Source organism: Onthophagus taurus, chromosome 11 (genome assembly GCF_036711975.1).
Source record: "Onthophagus taurus isolate NC chromosome 11, IU_Otau_3.0, whole genome shotgun sequence".
In the NCBI taxonomy this organism is placed as follows: Eukaryota; Metazoa; Arthropoda; class Insecta; order Coleoptera; family Scarabaeidae; genus Onthophagus; species Onthophagus taurus.
Window position 1 is genome coordinate 13,123,055 of NC_091976.1, and position 20,140 is coordinate 13,143,194.

A 20,140-nucleotide genomic window follows, 5' to 3' on the forward strand; every position below is an offset into this window, starting at 1 on the left:
TTAATTGATCTAAAAATATTTTTCTTTGATTTAATCTACTTACCTTGCTTATAATTTCATCCATTTACCCATTTTGAATTAAATACAACCTTTAAATCTAATTAATTATGTGTTTTTCATTAAAAAAACTTAAATTCAACGTCAGTTTTGACAAGCAACTGTAATGTTTGGATCTTAATCACCATGGTAACCGAGTCAAGTTGGATAACCTTAAAATAATAAAATTTTATTTCGATTTTCTTATCAATTCTAACCTAATTTTTATTAATTTTAAAATAATTCGAATTCTTTACGATTATCTCGCATTTTTAATATCTTTATATTTTTGTGTATTACTTTTTATGTGAAATGCACTGTATAAATAAAAATATAGAAATGTTAATTCTTCCAATGACGTCACAGCAAGGCCTTTGCGGGGGGGTGTGTTAATAACAACAGCGTTTATAGGGACTTGGATAATCTTATACAGTATGTTTACTCAACGGACCTTGCCATTGTCAAGATACAGCCGTGCCGTACAATTATCGGAACACCCAGTACAGGGTGTCCCAATTTCGATGTCCGCATAGGCTATCTCCGAAACTACAAAAGATAGAAAAAAAGTAGCTTACATGTCATGATCTCGTTTTTCGAGAAAATGCTAATGCCGAAAACTCCGAACAGCTATCGTCTTTTGTTTTCGCCCTATCGGCAAAAAGTGAAAATTTTGCGAAAACGACAATCGCGAATATCTCACTTATTATCAAAGATGGAGTATTATAAATAAAACATTATATGGGCAACTTTTTACGAAGAATTCAGTGGCGTAGATAGAATTTTTCTCCCATCTTTTATTTTCGAGATTTTAGAAGTAACTTTATTTTTTTAAATGGAAACCATAGTTGGCTATGACCTAAAATAATTTGTTATTTTCTTCTGATAACAAATATATATGTTTGTGGGGTATATTTCTTATAGTTATTGAATAATTAACAAAAATTCATTTTATTCTATCTAAAACTAATGTATGTATTTAAAAGTTAATGTTGCTATGGTGATAACCATACATACTATGATGGAATATAATGTATCATTTTTTTTTGTTCTTTCTAAAACTATTGTATGTATTTAAAACTTAATGTTGTTATGGTGATAACCATACCATGATGGAAAACATTGGGTACGTTCAGCAGGTGTCAACAGTTGATTTAAATCAGTCAGCTAGTTGTATGAGCTTTAATACAGCGGAACGAAATCGGCTGAACAAGCAATTGAGAATTAGCAGTTTAGCATAACCTAAAACTATGGCCAACAATAATATTTTTGAAAATTTTGTGTTATTACAAGAGATAATGGATGATGATGTTGATTTTAAGGCTCATTTCATTTTATACAGTTCTGCCAGTTTTCAAAATTAAAGGGGAGAAACAAAAAATATTAATCCTAACCTAGAATTTCACAACCGCTGACAAACTAAGCGCAGATTACTTACGTTGAGATATTTACTAAACTGCTGCGTAACAGCGCTGACTTAGCATATCGTTCAGCCGCGCCTGCTAATATAGCAACTCAACAGTTGACACCGGCTGAACGTGCCCGTTGTTTCCAATTATTGCCAAAGGTTGTACCTAGTAGTATTTAAAAATTCACTAACAACTCTGGCATTATGTGCTGGTGCTTCGTCATATTGAAAATATATCATTTGAGACTTATTTAATGGCAAATTGTCGACCAAAGACACAATGTGCTGTCTTGACATATTGGGGTATTACCTGAGTTTAAGTTTTTATGGTAGATACTATATGCCAACATTCTATTATCTAAAAGGGCACACCATACATTGAACCCCAACCTTCAACCCCAACCGCCAACACATTGACTTCATCCTCTTGCAGGCCATTTTGGTGTGTTTTAGCACGTGGTTTGGGGAAGGACCAAAAATCTATTAAATTTTCTGCTAACCGGCTGAAGGTTCTTACGTGCGGTTGTCTTTCTTCCGGATACCTTGTGAAATATAATTCCGCGGCTAACGTCGCATTCTTATCTGATAATATATAGCATTCCACATTCCATCATGTTACATTTTCATAATTTTCGAAATTCATTGTAATGTTTTATTCAGTTTTGTTATACTTTGACACCTAACATGCTGGTGCATCGTACCAGCTCATAATGATAGAGTTGTTATCGAATTTTTAAATAAAAACTTTGGCAATTATTTGATACATTATGTTCCATCATAGTATGTATGGTTATCACCATAGCAACATTAACTTTTAAATACATACATTAGTTTTAGATAGAACAAAATGAATTTTTATTAATTATTCAATAACTATAAGAAATATACCCTACAAACTATATATATTTGTTATCAGAAGAAAATAACACATTATTTTAGGTCATAGCCAACTATGGTTTCTATTTAAAAAAATAAACTTACGTCTAAAATCTCGAAAATAAAAGATGGGAAAAAAATTCTTCCTACGCCACTGAATTCTTCGTAAAAAGTTGCCCATATAATGTTTTATTTATAATACTCCATCGTTGATAATAAGTGAGATATTTGCAATTGTCGTTTTCGCAAAATTTTCACTTTTTGCCGATAGGGCGAAAACAAAAGACGATAGCTGTTCGGAGTTTTCGGCATTAGCATTTTTTCGAAAAACGAGATCATGACATGTAAGCTACTTTTTTTGTATCTCTTTTAGTTTCGGAGATAGCCTATGCGGACATCGAAATTGGGACACCCTGTACATACAGTGAAAGTAAAGTAATAAAGATAGTTTTAAACTTCAGTATCTTCATTTAATAACAAATTTCTATAATATATTTAGGATACATGTCCCAAATATTATTGAAAACTATTTTTCTAGTATATTAAGTTGAATAGTATTATAATATTACTTTATATGGCTTATTACTTTTATGGCTCCAGCAGACATTTGTTCAAAACATCAGAGAACACTCGATTTTTGGGATATCAATTTAGCATTCAGAATATGCTTAAGCAACATGATGGAGTATGTTTTGGTGCCGAGTACGGCTGTCTAGAACGTTTGGTCACTTTACTATGGCACGGTAACTTTTCGAAACTTGGAAGTACCATAACTTCATTTTTTTAAATGGCACCCCCATGTTTTATTACTTAGTCGTCTTCAGTGTCTCATTTTACATCTTTTATATCCCATATGTCCTATACCTAATATTTATAGTTTGGGAGATAATTAGGGTTTTTTGAAAAATGCTCACATATCATATCGGTATTTAACCTAGTGTGCCATGAATTAAGTGCCTAGTGTGACCTAGTGAATAACCAAATGAAGTGGGGGTTTCAAAATTTGCAGACTTGTGATGTTTGATGTCAGCTTTTTAATTAAAATATTTTCAAGTTTCGGGTACTTGTGGTTACACCGGAAGAGGTGACAATTTTCATATTTCAAATAGAACAGCCTTTATTTTATTACATTTTTGAAATTTTTGTTCAATTTTAGGCCACTTGTATGTTACATACCTAAGTCATTTTTGAGATTTTAATTATTTACTTGCTATAATTTATAAATCTACTACTCTGACCGCCAGAAAAAAAAATGTTGTGGTTTATGTATCATCGGAGGATCAATAAGGAAAAAATAAACAGTTTGACATTTGCTATTGCTATGGTTTATTTCTGTTGGTGTGATGACCAGGTTACTTTTTGTAGTGATCTATTCTCAAACAATGCCACGTTTTGGATTTAGTAAGAAGATTATTTGAACCTGATAATAATTTATAGAGAGTGCAACCAAATAATTGTCGTACGATTTCCATGAATTTCCAACTCATCCCGTACCAACTAAGGGTAATGTACACAGGCTATTAAAAAATTGTTGGGAATTTGGAACATTTTCTCTGGAATCAAGAACATTAAAACTGGAATTTTATCGGTCTTCGTTACGATGAAAACTTAAATTCTGAGAGATACAAAGAAATTTTACGCAATGTGTTGGTGGCAGCGTTGCGACTTCTCGAGAACTGAATAACCAAATGAGTTATTGATTAAGTCACACTAGGTATTCATGGCACACTTGGTTAAATATCGTTATGATATGTCAAAAAACCCTAATTATCTCACAATAAAAGATGTAAAATGAGGCACCGAAGACGACTACATAATAAAATATGGGGGCTGCCATTTAAAAAAATTAAGTTATGGTACTTCCAAGTTGCAAAAAGTTAACGTGCCATAGTAAAGTGATCAAATGTTCTAGACAGCCGTACTCGGCAGCAAAACATTCTCCATCATGTTGCTTAAGCGTGTTCTGAATCCTAAATTGATATCCTAAAAATCGAGTGTTCTATGATTTTTTGAACAAATATCTGCTAGAGCACATTTTTCTAGAAAAATTCGAATAACTCGAGAACGGCCGAATAAAATTGCAAAACGTAAAGTTATTCCTACACCTAGAAAACAGAAAAATTTAAATATGTATAAATATACAGGCTGTTCCATTTAAAAAAAGAAAGTAGGTAGCGACTGCCGGTATAACGGGAAATGCTAGAAATCTGAAAATATTTTAGTCGAAGAGAACGCAATTGATAATACTTATATTTAAAGTTTCAAATTTTTATTTTGCTCATAACCCCGTACAGTTCTAATGGACGGTCGTTGTGGATGACCCTGTATAAAATCACGTGTAGTCAGAACAGAAACAAAGTTATTGAAGTAAAACTTTATTTATTTATGCATATGTACGTTACAAACGTGAGGTTAAATATGAAAGTGAAAATTATTGTTAAAAAAACGTTATTGTTTATTGTTTTTAGGGATTAGAGAAGCATTTAGTGCGCATTCTAATACTATGCTCATTACAGATATTATTTTTACAAGTAATATATACCATTGTGCTTTTACGACCAATACTTGCGGGTCGTACTGAGCATCTTTTTCTCTTAATTGTTGCACTTGTGTGAGCTTCTGGCGGACCACATATATCAATAAATCTGCTCATACACTCCCGGACAGTACGCTCTAGGTTAGTAGATCTTCTCTGCATATGTGGTATTACTAGTTCCTTCGCTAAATCTTTCAAAAACATTCTGCGTTTGTGAGTCACTCTTATGTTGTAGTTTGGATGTTCCTTCGTAAAGACTATATATGCATTGAGTGCTGCAATATCAATGATGTTGAAGAAAAATGTCATGGGACATCGTTTACTTTGCCTCTTGCACGACACCATTTAATCCATGGCGTCAACACCGCCCTTTGTTTTATTATAATGAGAGATGATTTCAGGTTTCCTCTTAGCGTCGTCATTGATAGATGCGTCGTGGTGCGTGGTGCACAGACACGCACAATTCCGCGCAGCAGTGTTTGACAAATTATAATAACCCTCAACCTGTAATGAACAAGTTAAAAATTTCAACATTTTTCAGTATTGATGCGCGAAAATAAAAAAATCCGGATTTTTGTCAATACTCCATCAATATTTATCGTCACTAAAATTTTTTACCTTACACTGTCAATATTATTCTCAATATGCTAAGGTGTTATCAATATTGACCGTGTAAGGAACTGTTTTTATAAGAAGACACCAACTGCGTTGAATCTTTTTAAGAAGTTTTTTTTAAAAGACTATATTTCATATACTGAGTAAGGCATTGAAATTGAGACTACCTAATAATAACTCAGAAAACATCAATTTTATCAAAAAAGTTTCATAAAACTTTCATCGTATAAAGGGGGAAAGTATTTTGAACGATTTTTTATTGCATTTTAGAAGCGCAATCAATATTTTTCATTTGTTAAGTATGCTTTTCTAACGCGGCCCTTACACGATCAATATTGACAACACCTTAGCATATTGACAATAATATTGACAGTGTAAGGTAAAAAATTTTAGTGACGGTAAATATTGATGGAGTATTGATAAAAATCCGGATTTTTTGATTTTCGGGCATCAATACTGAAAATTGGAGGGGATATTGATAATACTATTGACCGTGTAGGGTTGGCGCCAATATTTCCATCAGTACTCACAATCAGTGTAATAAATTCAACATTCAAAATTAAATATCTACTTTTATTTAATTGTAACAATAACAAAACATGTCTTTCAACACACTGAAAAACATATGTTATTTTACCCTTTAAAGGGCAAATTATTTTTTCGTTTTTAGAAACGATTTAGTTTATTGATAAGTGATCTCTATAGAAGCCACTAACCGTTAAAGGGTTAACCCAGATGATTTGAAAACAGGTTTAATTCTTATTTTCTACATTACACTCAGTTCAGTTCAAGCCGATCGCCTGTGAATAAGTGGTGAAAATGACCGCCCCATTACCTGACGTTGTTGACGTTCAAGACGATGAAGATACTGTTGGTTCATCTAGTTCATTCAGTTGGTCTTGTAGGACATATATAAAGGTTTGACAAATTTCTATTACACCTTTGCTGATAGTTGCTGGGGACATTATAACAGAAAACTTCAAGTCTTCAACATTTCTTTCTGTGGAAAAATACCTCAGGGTTAAGGCTAATCTTTCCCTAACACTTGTACTTTCTCTCATATTGCGATCCTGTCTTTTCAAAAATGGTTCAACCATCTGTAACAGTTTGTTAAAGAAACTCTCATCCATTCAAAAGTAGTTCTTGAAATCATCAACATCCCAGAGGTGATTTCTATCAACAGTACTAGATAAGAATATTTATATCTCTTCTTCAACCATTGTTTCATCCAGTGTTTGCGTTTCAGTCGAAGAGTAGTTCCAAGCCTCAAAATAATAGCTAAACAAGCTTTTGTACGATTACCCTTATTTGGAAAGGAAAACCGGCAAATAACCGAGTAAAACTACATAGATTCACCCTGTACGTGGTAAAAAGGTAACTTATTGAGCAAACTGATTGACAAAACTATTGACAATAATATTGATCGTGTAAGGTAGTGAAGTATTGAGACTGGTTACCACGAGGATTAATGGTTGTATTGTCAATACTGACATTGTCAATACTATTGATCGTGTAAGGGCCGCTAAAGGGTACATGTTTTTTGAGAAGCATGTTTTTCGAAGAAAGGGCCAATTGAAAAGTTACCTATAATGCCACACAATATATTGACGTCCAACGTCGTTAGTAATTCATTTCACGTAACCAATAACAATTTTCTAGTAACCAATAATGGATATCATTCCTGAAGCTCTTGCTGCAAACAGCGTACTGGTGAAATTTGTGGCAATGTAAAAATCTAAGTGCACTGCGTTGGGATACAGCAGTCATAAAAAGTTACGCGAGAAGAAATGTGTGGATTATTACGAACAACAGCTTAAACATTGAATTTCTTGTAGCGCTTTCTTCTCTATTGAAGATCTTACACAAGAAAGGATGTGTCTGTCTAGAAACCTTTGTTCGAATAAATTTTGGGCAACATTAATATCCATAAACAAAAGTCATTTTAGTTTTTTCAGCAATCGTGTCTGTTTCCATGCATAATTAAAATAAGCAATAAAGTTACTATTTTACAACATAAGTAATTTGTAATTTGCAATTATAAGTAGTTAGCAGAATTTGTCATGTTTTTTGTTATTATGTATTCATGATTTTCATTATGTTCAGTCAACACAATAACGTCACCTTAAAAAAGTTCATTAATATACAGGCTGTTTCTAAATTAATGCGACAGATTTCAAGGAGTGATTTTTCAGTAAAAAATAAGGAGAGTCTTTCATATAAGTTTTTGTTCAAAACCTCTTCCCCACCGAGTTACAGTACTCTAAAGTTAGGGGAAAAATTGTTTTTATTTAATAAATCCACTATGCAGGAATTTGGAAGATTGAAATTTGGCAGGTACCTGTTGTTAATAAAATGACACTTTTTGACGATTTTTATAACCCGAAAATGTTATTACAAGAGGCTGAAAAAATCAACCCCATAATACTTTGCATTAGAACTTTTTAATACGTCTAAATTTTTTTATTTAAAAACTTGATTTAAATAGTGGGATTCAATAGGCACCTTTTTTGTATCTTGACATTTTCTCCTAAAATTGTTAGTTTGATCACAAAAAAATAAAATAATATACAGGCTCAAGTGAATTAATTCAGAGATTGGTTATTATTAGTCAAAGAAATGAAGTTATGTCAAATTAACAATTTGTTAGTTGTAAAATGTCAAGAGATAAGAAAGTTGCAGATTTTTCCCTTAATTTTAGAGGGTTATAACTTGGAGGAGAAGGGGTTTTGAACAAAAAGTTATATGAAAAACACCCCGTAATTGTCGCTGAAAAATCATCCCTTGAAATCTTTCACATCAATTTAGAAACACTCGTTAATAAAATCAGAAATACATACTTCGTTTTTATTTATTTAATTGATTCTAATTAATATTTCTTATCAAAAAATTCTTTGATATATTTCTGGATAAATTTGTGGGTTTGGAAATCGGTAGAAACTTCGATACCTTTGTACGCATCCGCTAATGGCGCAACTTTTTGACATTTTCTGCTACAAGAAAATAAAATGCATATATATTTATTTTACAAATACCTAATCCAGTTCCATAATCAATGTTTAAATTTCAGAGGTTTTTTATGAGCATTAGTTTCCATATTATTTTAAGGGCAACTTATATTTAAAAATTTATTATGAAACTGGATATCATAATATAATAATATGAAATAAATAAAACAAAGTATATCAAATGTACTTAGCACGAATAAAATTTCGTAAATTTCTTTAAAATTTACTATCAAACACAAAGCCGCATCAAAACACTAACCAACTTGACAAACAACTTAGAAAACAGTAGAAAAACAAATTGACGAAACGACTACTTAAATCCTAAAATATTTATTAATTTAAACTGCCAAGATAAAGTAGATATCTACATAATATAACGCAATATAACGCCATCTATCCCGTCGGCCCGATACTAAAAATGACGTCACTTTGTACACTCGTGATCTTTTTAAATGAAAATTAAAGAATGATGGCTAGCTCGAAGTCGGGGAAGGTCGGGTTGGTTTACTTTGAACCCTGCGCAAGGCTAAGGGGTCGGAGTAATCACGACGGCCAAAGCAAGTAGAGAAGGAGTAATTTAGAATTTGTCACTACGGGATTTTTAAATAGGTTTATTGTAATAGAAACCAGCTAAATATTCGATTAAATTATAGAAAATAGCATAATAAATTATTTAATGTATTATGTGTTATTAAAAAATGATTTTTGGAAAACAAATAAAAATTGTTCCTAATTTAAATCAATTAAAAGGTCTCTTTATTATTATTAATTTAAAAATAGTCTCTTTATTTCGAGGGTTGTAAAATTACACAAAGGCGGCATTTTTATTTATTTCCGGGAACGAGCGCAAGACAAAATATAAATAAAATAAAATAAAAAAATAGTTAACTGGTTTGTATAAATACTGACATTTATTATTAAACAAATCTTAATACTTTATAATGTTCAGGTGGTGTGTTTTGAAGCCGTATGTTTTCATTCAGATTTGGTAGATACGATAATTTAATTGGTTGAAATATAGAAAAAATTAAAACGGAGCAAAAAAACAAAAAACTTTTAGTGACAAAACGTTCTACGTTTTTTAACTTTTGATAAAAGAAGTTTTGAATCACACTGTAATAATATTAATAATTAATCAGTATTAATATCTTAATATATTATCATCATGAAATTGATTTAAATTAGAAACAATAATTGAAACACATCAATTGTTCGAAAATCATCTAAATTAAGTTTTACTGTAATAATATTATCATTTAATATTTTTTCTGTATTTATATTTTAATAGTTATCATAAAATTGATTTAAATTAGGAACAATTTTTATTTGTTTTCCAAAAATCATTTTTTAATAAAACATAATACATTAAATAATTTATTATGCTATTTTCGATAATTTAATCCAATATTTAGCTGGTTTCTATTATAATAAACCTATTTAAAAATCCCGTAGTGACAAATTCTAAATTACTCCTTCTCTACCTGCTTTGTCCGTCGTGATTACTCCAGCCCCTTAGCCTTGCGCAGGGTTTCAAAGTAAACCAACCCGACCTTCCCCGACTTCGAGCTAGCCATCCTTCTTTAATTTTCATTTAAAAGATCACGAGTGTACGAACACGACGTTAATAAGTGCCAGGGGTATGACATCTATAAACAAGGCTTTTAGTGTTTTTCACTGTTCAACATGTTGTTATGAATTGTGTTAACATTCCAGTGACATATCGGGAGTCTACCGTATAGTTTATGTAACGTGACTCTTCTCAACCTAAATTAAACACAAAAAGACAAAAACACAATTTTAAAAATTCGTGAATTATTTTTATTTTATTTCAAAATTTTCTTATTCTTTCACTTTTATGTACATCGAAATTAAAGGAAACAAAAAATAGTATTAAGTGGTATTACAACAAGATGTCTTTTCTTCACAAATATAATTTACAAAAATATATACAGATTTCCGTCCTTTTTTTCGTATATGACACACAATGCAGTCGTTCGTTCTCTTATGGCAAGACGTAAAAGTTTTAGTTAAAATTTTCTAAGTTGACGCAAAATAATAATTAGAAGTTTCTAAAAGATTTCGAACGAGCCCTTGATGCAAGGTCTCACATTTAAAACTTACAACTTATAAAAAAAATACTTGACTCACTTTTGTTTTATAAAAAGAAATATTTACACTTATTATAATACATGGCTTTTTCATTGTCTTTTCGTATATAAACTAGTTTATTTGAAATACTATTACACATATTCTTCAGATGGTTTTGTGGCATTTGTCAGTCTTAAAGAGTTCGACACTCTCCCGTTAACACTATCTGGTAATTCTGCAATATCTTTAAAAACACCTGCTAAAGATTCAAAATTTGGACCCCAATTTAAAAGATAATCCCATCCTAATCCCGTTGCTGTAGCTGGGGAACCCGCCGAACCTGGAGGTCGATACATAGGTCCACCTAAATCATCATCCGATGCTACCAATGTACTCATCGATCCTCTATAAGAAGTCGAATCAAAACCATCATAAGACGGCGGAGGAATATTATTTTTGTTACTAGAATCACTTCGACTGCGACTTTCCGATTCGTTCGGTTTATATTTGGTGTCTTCACCGGCAAGACTAGCATTGTCATATTCTATTTCAGAACACGTAAAACTATCATTTCCGCTTTCTTCGTCATCGGTAGTCGACGGACTTCTCCGCGCATCTGGAGGAGCCGCCGGAGAAGAATGTCTCATATGATTTAAATGGTGATTAGAAACCGGGGGTCTCGGAGCTTCACTTGAACTAGAAACCGCGTCTAGAGTCGACACTAAACTCGAAGTTCTCGGTCGAGAATTAAGTCTTTCGATTTCTTCGGCCGTTAAACCGGCTGATGTAACAGGAGGTGGTGGACCGGCCACTTTTCGACCGTTATTCGAACTTTGCCCACTCAATTGAGACATAACCGGACTGTTAAGACTTCGCTCACTGTTACTATGTAGAACGTCTTTTCCAACTCCACCCGAACTGGAAGTTGTTGCTAAAAGCGCACTTTGAAGGGGTTTTCCACTTATATCGTGAAGAGTTAATATTCGCGGTTGTTGAGCACTTAATTCACTACTCGGACTTAATCTTGCTAAAGGTGTACTTTGATGAGGTGGTCTTGAAGCTGGATGATTTGTTACAGGGGGAGCACGTGGTGGAAATCTAAAAAAATTTTGTTGGTTAATTTATAACTATCTTATTTAATAATTTAATTAAATACCCTGTTGGATGATGTGGAGAATGTCTATGTTGCCCTTGAGCTTGTGAATTGGTATGTTTGTGATGATACCCGCTAACGGGAGCTTTAAATTTTCGAACACCAGCGGCAGCTTCTCGATATCCTTGGTAATGATAAACAATATCGATATCCGACGGAGCAATAGAACTCGCATTTTCTAAATCGTAATGTTCCGGAAGCATTTCCGAATTGATATCGTTTGGAACGTGATCGTGTCCGTGATTATTTGTAGGGGGAAGTGGGGGATTTTTCGTCATAACTTCTCTTTCGATGATATCGGGTCGTTGAGGTCTCGGAATTTCATTCTGTAAGATTTCTCGTTCTTTAAATTTCTTGCTCACTAACGAATTGATCATATCGGTGCTTTCACCATGATGATACATTGAATTATCGTTTCCGTGAACGCTTCTGTTAAGAACTGAATCAGAAACGACCGAATTAACCAATCCGGATGAAATCATCGAGGCATTTCCATTTTGCTTTAAACTACCGTGGTTTTCTCTTCCTTGTTTTCTCAATCTGAACACGACGAAAGAAACTAAGATGGCGACGAGAAGGACGACGAAAAAGACGATTACGAGGGTGATTCCGATGTTGAGAGGATCTGTGCTTCCAGCGGGATTCCCACCATCCTTTTGAGAGCATCCTTTTTTGAATTTTCCGTGATTTGTTACCGTGTTAAATATGCTTCCGAATCCGGCGAATGGTTGGATTTCGTTGTTGATTGTAAAATTGGCTAGGCAACCTTCAAGGAATGAAGATTTTCTGCCGGTGAAGTACACATCTCCTCGTACTCCACCCAAAGATAAGTAAGTTAAGTACGGATCTAAAAAGTCGTGAACTCCAATTGAATCTAATTCGTCGCCCAATTGAACACCGTCTAAATATATTTTAATTACTCTTTGGTATGAATACAAAGTTAAATTATGCCATTTTCCATCTGTTACGGTGTTATGAGACCCCGTCATATTTACAACAGGTGAAGATTTACTAATATAAGTTAATTGCCCGTTTCTTAATTCAACGGAAGTGTAATGTTTATTACTGCTAGCATAAAACAAAACGGCATCACCTTTAGTCGTTCTAAATAATAGACTAATTGTGCTCGGAGAAGTTCCGCCTTGATAAAAAGAATCTAAAAGTTGCATCGTTTTATGTTTCTTTGAAATTTCGAATTCAATGTAACCATCTCCGGAAATTTCAATTGATTCTAAAGCTTCACAATTTGGGGCGTACAAGCCATTTCCGCAATTACAACTAAATGTATCCCAACGATCTATACATCCTTCTTTATTCAAACTATTTTCTTTACGAGTACAACTATTTTCGATTCCTTGGGAATCAATTGGATTACTAAAATTTAAAGCTCTCCCATTTATCGATACGGAATGGACGCAACCGATTAAATCATCTGAATGTACTTGATCTGGTCTTTCTAAAATCGGATCCGCGCTGCTTATACCACCAATATAAAGCGGATGATTGTTGAAATTTAACGTTCCTGTTGGTCCCATATCATCCGCGTAACAACTCACATCTCCAGGACGACATTCTTCGCAAACATCACCGTGATCGGTACAATCAGCAACGCTTAAAGATATCACTCGTCCATTTCTTGTTGCTGTTATTTTGTGCCATTTTCCGTCGGCTAAGTTTCCGCTGTTTCCTACGACTCCAACTGATGTTATTGCAGTTCTTGCACCACCAAAAGAGAACACAGCTTTTCCACTAACTATTTCAACGGCGACGAAATCACTTCGACCTCCGGTTTGGGATCCAAAATTATACGCTAAAAGTGCGTTCGATTTTGTAGTTGCAAATATAAAAGTGATGTCATTCGTAGCCGCATCCAACGAAGGGAAACTCATAAATGAGAGTTCCTTAAAACCATACGTTGATTTTTCGCAATGTCTTCCATATCGACCTTCAGTACAACTACATCTATAACCCGGTTTTAAACTAACACATAATCCCCCGTGTAAACATGGATTTGGTCTGCAAGTATCCACGAGAACTTCACATCTTGTTCCTTTATATCCAGGTCTACATAAACAGAAGAATGAGGAACCGTCTGGACTTTCTTGGCAACTTCCTCCGTTTTGGCACGGATTCATCGAGCAAACATCGCCTCGTTCATTTTCGCACCGTTTTCCATCTCGAGATGGTAAACAAACGCATTGGAAATCATACCAAGAAATACCTTGTCTCCTACATTGTCCCCCAGCCATACAAGGATTAGGAACGCATGGATCGCGACGTTTACTACAATTCTTCCCCGCAAATCCTTCTAAACATTGACAAGAATAATCATGGGTGATCGTTGGAGAAGAAAAAATAATGTTTTGAGTATCCGTTATTGAAGTTGTCCCCGGTTTAATTTCGAGCGCAGCATCGCAAACTCCCCCATTTTCACAGGTATCAGATTTACACGGTGAGTATCCGATCGTGATTCCATCCTCCATTTGGAATAAAGCATTCATTGCGGGTTTTTTATTCAACAATTTTTTAATAACGTAATTTTTATCGCGATAATTATTCGAGTGTTTGATCGCTAAAGTTAATTCAATCCCATCATCTTCATTTTTATCTAATCGGTATAAAAGGATTTGTTCATTAGGACTCAACGAGGTTTTTAGCATATCCAAGAAACTTTTGTAGTAATTTATAAGAAAACTTTGAGTGGTTAAATTTAAAATTTTAATCGTAATCGAATTCTCAATTGTTAAGTTATTAAATAACATAAACTCGACGGTTACCGTTGAGACAACATCTTGATGTCTTCCGTCGTTTCCAAGAATCGTGAGTGAATAACCTTGTTTTGGGGTTACCTCGCTGGCGTGTAAATCACAATTATTATTAGGGATGCTAAAAACTGATTGGGCGTTTTGATTTTGCTGGATAATTTTGCATCTATAATCTCCGGTTGTATCGGGGTCGTTTGGACGAACATCGGCGATTCTTCCTATTGGAACGCCTTCGAAACCATGTACTAGGACATGGACACTTCTTGGGGATGACGAGCAATCGTTTTGGTCTAAAACTTGTATTTTAACAGCGTGTTGCGATCGCAATTTAGGAACTCCGCTATCTTCAACTTCAATTAATATGTTTAACTCGGGTGTTATTTCTCGATCGATTGGTTTCGTTGTGAAAACACTTCCGGTGTGTTGATCGACTTTGACGTAATCTTGATGGCGGCCTCCAACTAACCGATACGAAAACGGAGCCCCATTTGGAGGTAAATCGGGATCTTTTGCTGTTAATGTCATTATTTTTGAATTGGCGGGTTCATTTTCCATTATTTTTCCTGTTGGGGGAGATGGTTCAAATATCGGGCTGTTGTCGTTAATATCGCCGATGTGAACTTTAACTGTGGTCGTTCCAGTTTCCGGGGGAGCACCTGTATCGATTGCCCCAATGATTAAATCGTAAGATGGAACGGTTTCTCTATCTAAATATCGCGCGGTTTCTATTTGCCCATTTTGGGGATCTATTTTGAAAGCTCGATCGATGTTTCCTGCTATTATGGAGTATCCGAATTGATTATTTTGGGATCGAACATCTTTATCGATAGCTTTTACTGCGATTACAGGTGTTCCTATAGAAGCGCCTTCTGATATTTGAGCTTCATATACATCTTCTAAAAATTCTGGAGGATCATTTCCATCTTGGATCGAAACTATTACTTGTGCTTCATCAGTATCGTTCCCTCGAATACCACCCGCGTTTTTCGCCAAGACTGTGAGTACAACTCGACTTTGCGTTTCTCGATCGAGGTTTCTTGAAACACTTATTGTACCGGTTTCCGCGTTTATAACAAAACCCCTATCATTACTTGATCCAACGAAAAGATAATAAACTTTTCCATCTTCTCCTGCATCTTGATCGGTTGCTTGGACTGTTCCAACGCTAGTTCCAACTTCCGTTGATTCGGAAACATCAAAGTGGAACACTGAGCGTGTAAATCTCGGGTAAAACTCATTAATCCCCGTAATTGATACAACCAAAAGTGTTTCTCCGTACATACTCGAATCGGGATTTGCAGCAACTATGTTTAATTCATATCCGTTGTTTTCTTCGTAATCAAAACTGATTTTCGTTGTAATCTCTCCTGAATCTTGATCGATTTGGAAAACTTCTCTTCCGCTTCCACCAACAATCGAATATTTTATTATTGCGTTTTTCGGGGAATCGTTATCTTTAGCGATTACTTTAAAAACGAAACTTCCCGGAAGCATATTTTCCGCTATAGAGGCTTCGTATGACGTTTGATTAAACGTTGGAACATTATCGTTAATATCAGTCAATGTAATTGTTATTGTTGCGGTTGCTTTTTTCGATCTAAACCCTAAATCATGAGCGGTTATGTTTAAACGATATTCCTGAATACTATCGTAATCTAATGGCTCAAGAATCGTAATAATTCCAGAAATTGGGTCGATTGCAAATTGATTCTTTTCATTTCCGTTAGAAATTTCGTATCGGATCATTCCATTTGGACCTCTATCAATATCCGAAGCGCTAACTGTTAAAATTGTTGAACCCAAAGGCTCATTTTCCGGTACGAAAACTTGATAACGCAACGCGGTGAAAGTCGGCGGATGCTCATTCTCTCCGGTTACAATCATAGTAACGGTTACTTCATCTTTTTGTGGTGGAACGCCTCCATCTGTAGCTCTCACTCTTATTATGAAAGTTTCCCCAACCGCGTTAATCCTTCTGTTTAGTGTAATCCAACCGTTAGTTTTATCAATATTAAAATATCCCGTTCCATTCCCATTTTCCAAAGAATAGCTAACTTCAGCGTTAACCCCAAAATCGGAGGAATCAATAGCAGATACTTTAAGTAGTCTTTGTCCTGGAGTTGCATCAATTGGAACTGGGGACAAATATTCATTTTCGAGGAATTTAGGTGAATTATTATTAGCATCAACAACGTTTACTGTAACTAAACACTCTGAAGACATCGGTGGTTTACCGTTATCTGTTGCAAGAATCGTAAGGGGATAAGTATTTTCTGGTGAAGATTCCAATTGGGTGTATTTATATCGAAGACTTCTTTTGCTGAAGATTTCTCCCGAAGCTGGATCGACAGTGAATAAATCAGAGGGGCGTTGTAATGAATAACTTATAACTGAATTCGGACCATGTTTATCCCGATCATTTGCAACAACTTGTCCGACGAAAACAACATCTCTTTGAAGTTCAGGGAAATTAAAACTATAATAAGACTGATCAAATTCTGGCGCGTTATCGTTTTGATCTTGAATAGTAACCGTCAAAGGCGTTTCAGCTCTCCAAGCACCATCAAAAGCGGCAACTTTTAATAAATACTCATCCTGTTGTTCTCTATCTAAATGTCCAGCAACTGTTACATTCCCAGTTATTGGATCAATCGTAAATTTATTCCCCGGATTTTCGGCAAAAGCATAAGTAGCGTTTGCGTTTCCATTTATATCTTTATCAGAACTGGTTACTTTTATAACAAAGGATCCAATTTCGGCATTTTCGGTTACGTTTACGCTGAATAATCGAGTAAATCTTGGAGGATTATCATTTTTATCGCTAACCGTAACAAGAACAACCGTTGATCCTGAAAGTTGTGGATTTCCGTGATCGTAAGCTTCAACGAAAAGTTCGTAAGAAGAAACTTCTTCTCTATCCAAAACCGAAGCGGTATAAATCTCTCCACTGTCTGAATCAATTTCGAAAAATCCTTCATGATCGTCTAATAACCTGTATGAAACTTGTCCGTTAACGTTTGAATCTAAATCGTTAGCAGAAACTTTCACGACCAATTGTGGCGGTGATTCTTCTTCTAACGCGGTTGCATTATATAAAGGACTTGAAAAAGTCGGCATGTTATCGTTCGAATCCGTAACGTTAATCACTATTTGAAGAACACTTCGTAATGGAGGATCATCAGAATCAACTGCTTCAATCCAAACTCGATACTGCGTAGAAGTCTCATAATCTAAACCTCTTCCGGTAATTTGTACTTCTCCGGTGTTGACATCAATTCTTAAAGCGTCTCCAATATTTCCACCAGCGATTGAGTATCTTAAGTTTGAAGATGGACCAGACTTAGGGGATGTTGCTCTTAATCTTGCTATTGTAGTTCCTTCTTTTGTGTCTTCGGCCAATTTGAATTGTCTTTGATTTTCACTAGGCGACAGAAATCTTGGGAAGGTATGTAATGGTCTTAAAAAAATTTTCAATTCGGCGCTTGCACGTTTTGGCGTTTTCCCACCATCGCTTGCTTCTATTTCGACGTTGTAGACGGATTCGGTTGACGATTTTAATGGTTTTGGTGGATGAGAGATTACGCTGATGGTACCACTTTCTGGTTCAATTTGAAAATAATTTGAATGTTCGCCAATTATGGAATAAGTGATTTTTCCGTTATCCCCAACATCTTCGTCTGTCGCCTATTAAAAATAAATGATTATTAAAGTTAGATTAATATTATTCTCAAAAATGTGTTGGCTATATTTAATTTGCTTTAAAATGATATCAATTTCGTGATGATATCTCAGTTAGTTCTTGAGACATAATTTGTTGAAAATTATTATAACAATTTAACTCTAAAAATTATTTGTACACAAAAATTCAAAACATCGCCACTTCAGCATTTATAGGAAGCAGAAAATAATGTCTTCTGTTCTGAATCTACATTAAATTTTCTTTAAAATGCTTTCTATTTTATGGAAATATCTCTATTAGTACTACTTGGATTACAAATTTTTAAAGATTGTCAATTTAAAATTATCCATTTAACATTCAACATTTAGATATATTGGAATTAAAATGTGATTTTTGAATTTTCGATTAAGTTTATGATAAAATGCATTGCAAGATCAATTCAAAACATCGTAACTTCAGTATTTCTCGAAATGAAAAAAAAAAGTTGTTCTGTGCTGAATCTACATAAAATTTTCTTTAAAATGCTTTCTATTTCATGGAAATATCTCTATTAGTACTTGGGTTACAAATTTTTAAAGATTGACAGTTTAAAATTATCAATATCACACAAAGATAAATTCAAAAAATTGTGACATTTAGATATGTTTATGATAAAATGCATTTCATTTTAACATGATATTTCAATTAGTTCTAGAGATATAATTTTTTAAAGATTAACAATTTAACTCCTAAAATTATAATTCTCATTTTACTCAAAGATTATTGCAAAAACATTATAACTTCAGTATCTAAGGGAATCAAAAAATGTTTTCTTTTTGTGTTGAACCTAGATTAAATTTGCTTTAAAATCCTGTTTATTCCATAGCGATATCTCTATTTGTACTTGGGTTACAATTTCCTAAAAAATTGAGAATTAAAAATTATCATTCAGACTTATTGCAATTAAAATATGCTTTTTGGTTTGTTGATTCTAAATTAAATTCGCGTTAAAATGCATTTCATTTTATCATGATATCTCAGTTAGTTCTTGGGCTGCAATTTTTCAAAAATTAACAATTTAATCCCTAAAATTATCAGTTTATGCAAAGATCAATTTAAAACATCATAACTTCAGTATTTGTAGAAAGGAAAAAATGATTTCTTCTGTGCTGAATCTACATTAATTTTTCTTTAAAATGCTTTCTATTTCATGGAAATCTCTCTTTCGTACTTGGGTTGCAAATTTTTAAAGATTGACAATTTAAAATTATCAATATCACACAAAGATAAATTCAAAAAGTTTTGACATTTTGATATATCGGAATTAAAATGTGATTTTTGGATTTTCGATTTTGGATTAAGTTTGTGATAAAATGCATTTCATTTCAACATGATATTTCAATTAGTTCTAGAAATATAATTTTTTAAATATTAACAATTTAACTCCTAAAATTATCATTTTACTCAAAGATTATTGCAAAACACTGTAACTTCAGTATCTACGTGAGTCAAAAAATGATTTCTTCTGTGTTGAACCTAGATTAAATATGCTTTAAAATCCTTTTTATTTCATACCGATATCTTTATTTGTTCTTGGGTTACAATTTCCTAAAGATTGAGAATTAAAAATTATTATTCAGACTAATTGCAATTAAAATATGCTTTTTGGTTTGTTAATTCTAGATTAAATTCGCGTTAAAATGCATTTCATTTTATCATGATATCTCAGTTAGTTCTTGGGCTACAATTTTTCAAAAAATAACAATTTAATCCCTAAAATTATCAGCTTATGCAAAGATTAATTCAAACCATCGTAACTTCAGTATTTGTAGAAATGAAAAAATTATTTCTTCTGTGCTGGGTCTACATTAAATTTTCTTTAAAATGCTTTCTATTTAATGGAAATATCTCTATTAGTACTTGGGTTCCAAATTTTTAAAGATTGACAATTTAAAATTATCAACATCACACAAAGATAAATTCAAAAAATTGTGACATTTAGA

General features: G+C 33.5%; 1 protein-coding gene across 1 annotated transcript in view; it reads right to left on the reverse strand.

Moving 5' to 3' along the window:
• Window positions 1-10,268: 10,268 nt before the first annotated feature.
• LOC111422109 (cadherin-related tumor suppressor fat) overlaps window positions 10,269-20,140 on the reverse strand; it is a 123,217-nt gene continuing 113,345 nt past the window's right edge. The window contains exons 14-15 of the mRNA XM_023055323.2: window positions 11,718-18,163; window positions 10,269-11,659 (exon numbers count right to left, since the gene is read on the reverse strand). Coding sequence (XP_022911091.2) covers window positions 10,714-11,659; window positions 11,718-18,163 — 7,392 coding nt within the window. The 3' untranslated portion in view covers window positions 10,269-10,713. The remainder of the gene's footprint in view (window positions 11,660-11,717; window positions 18,164-20,140) is intronic.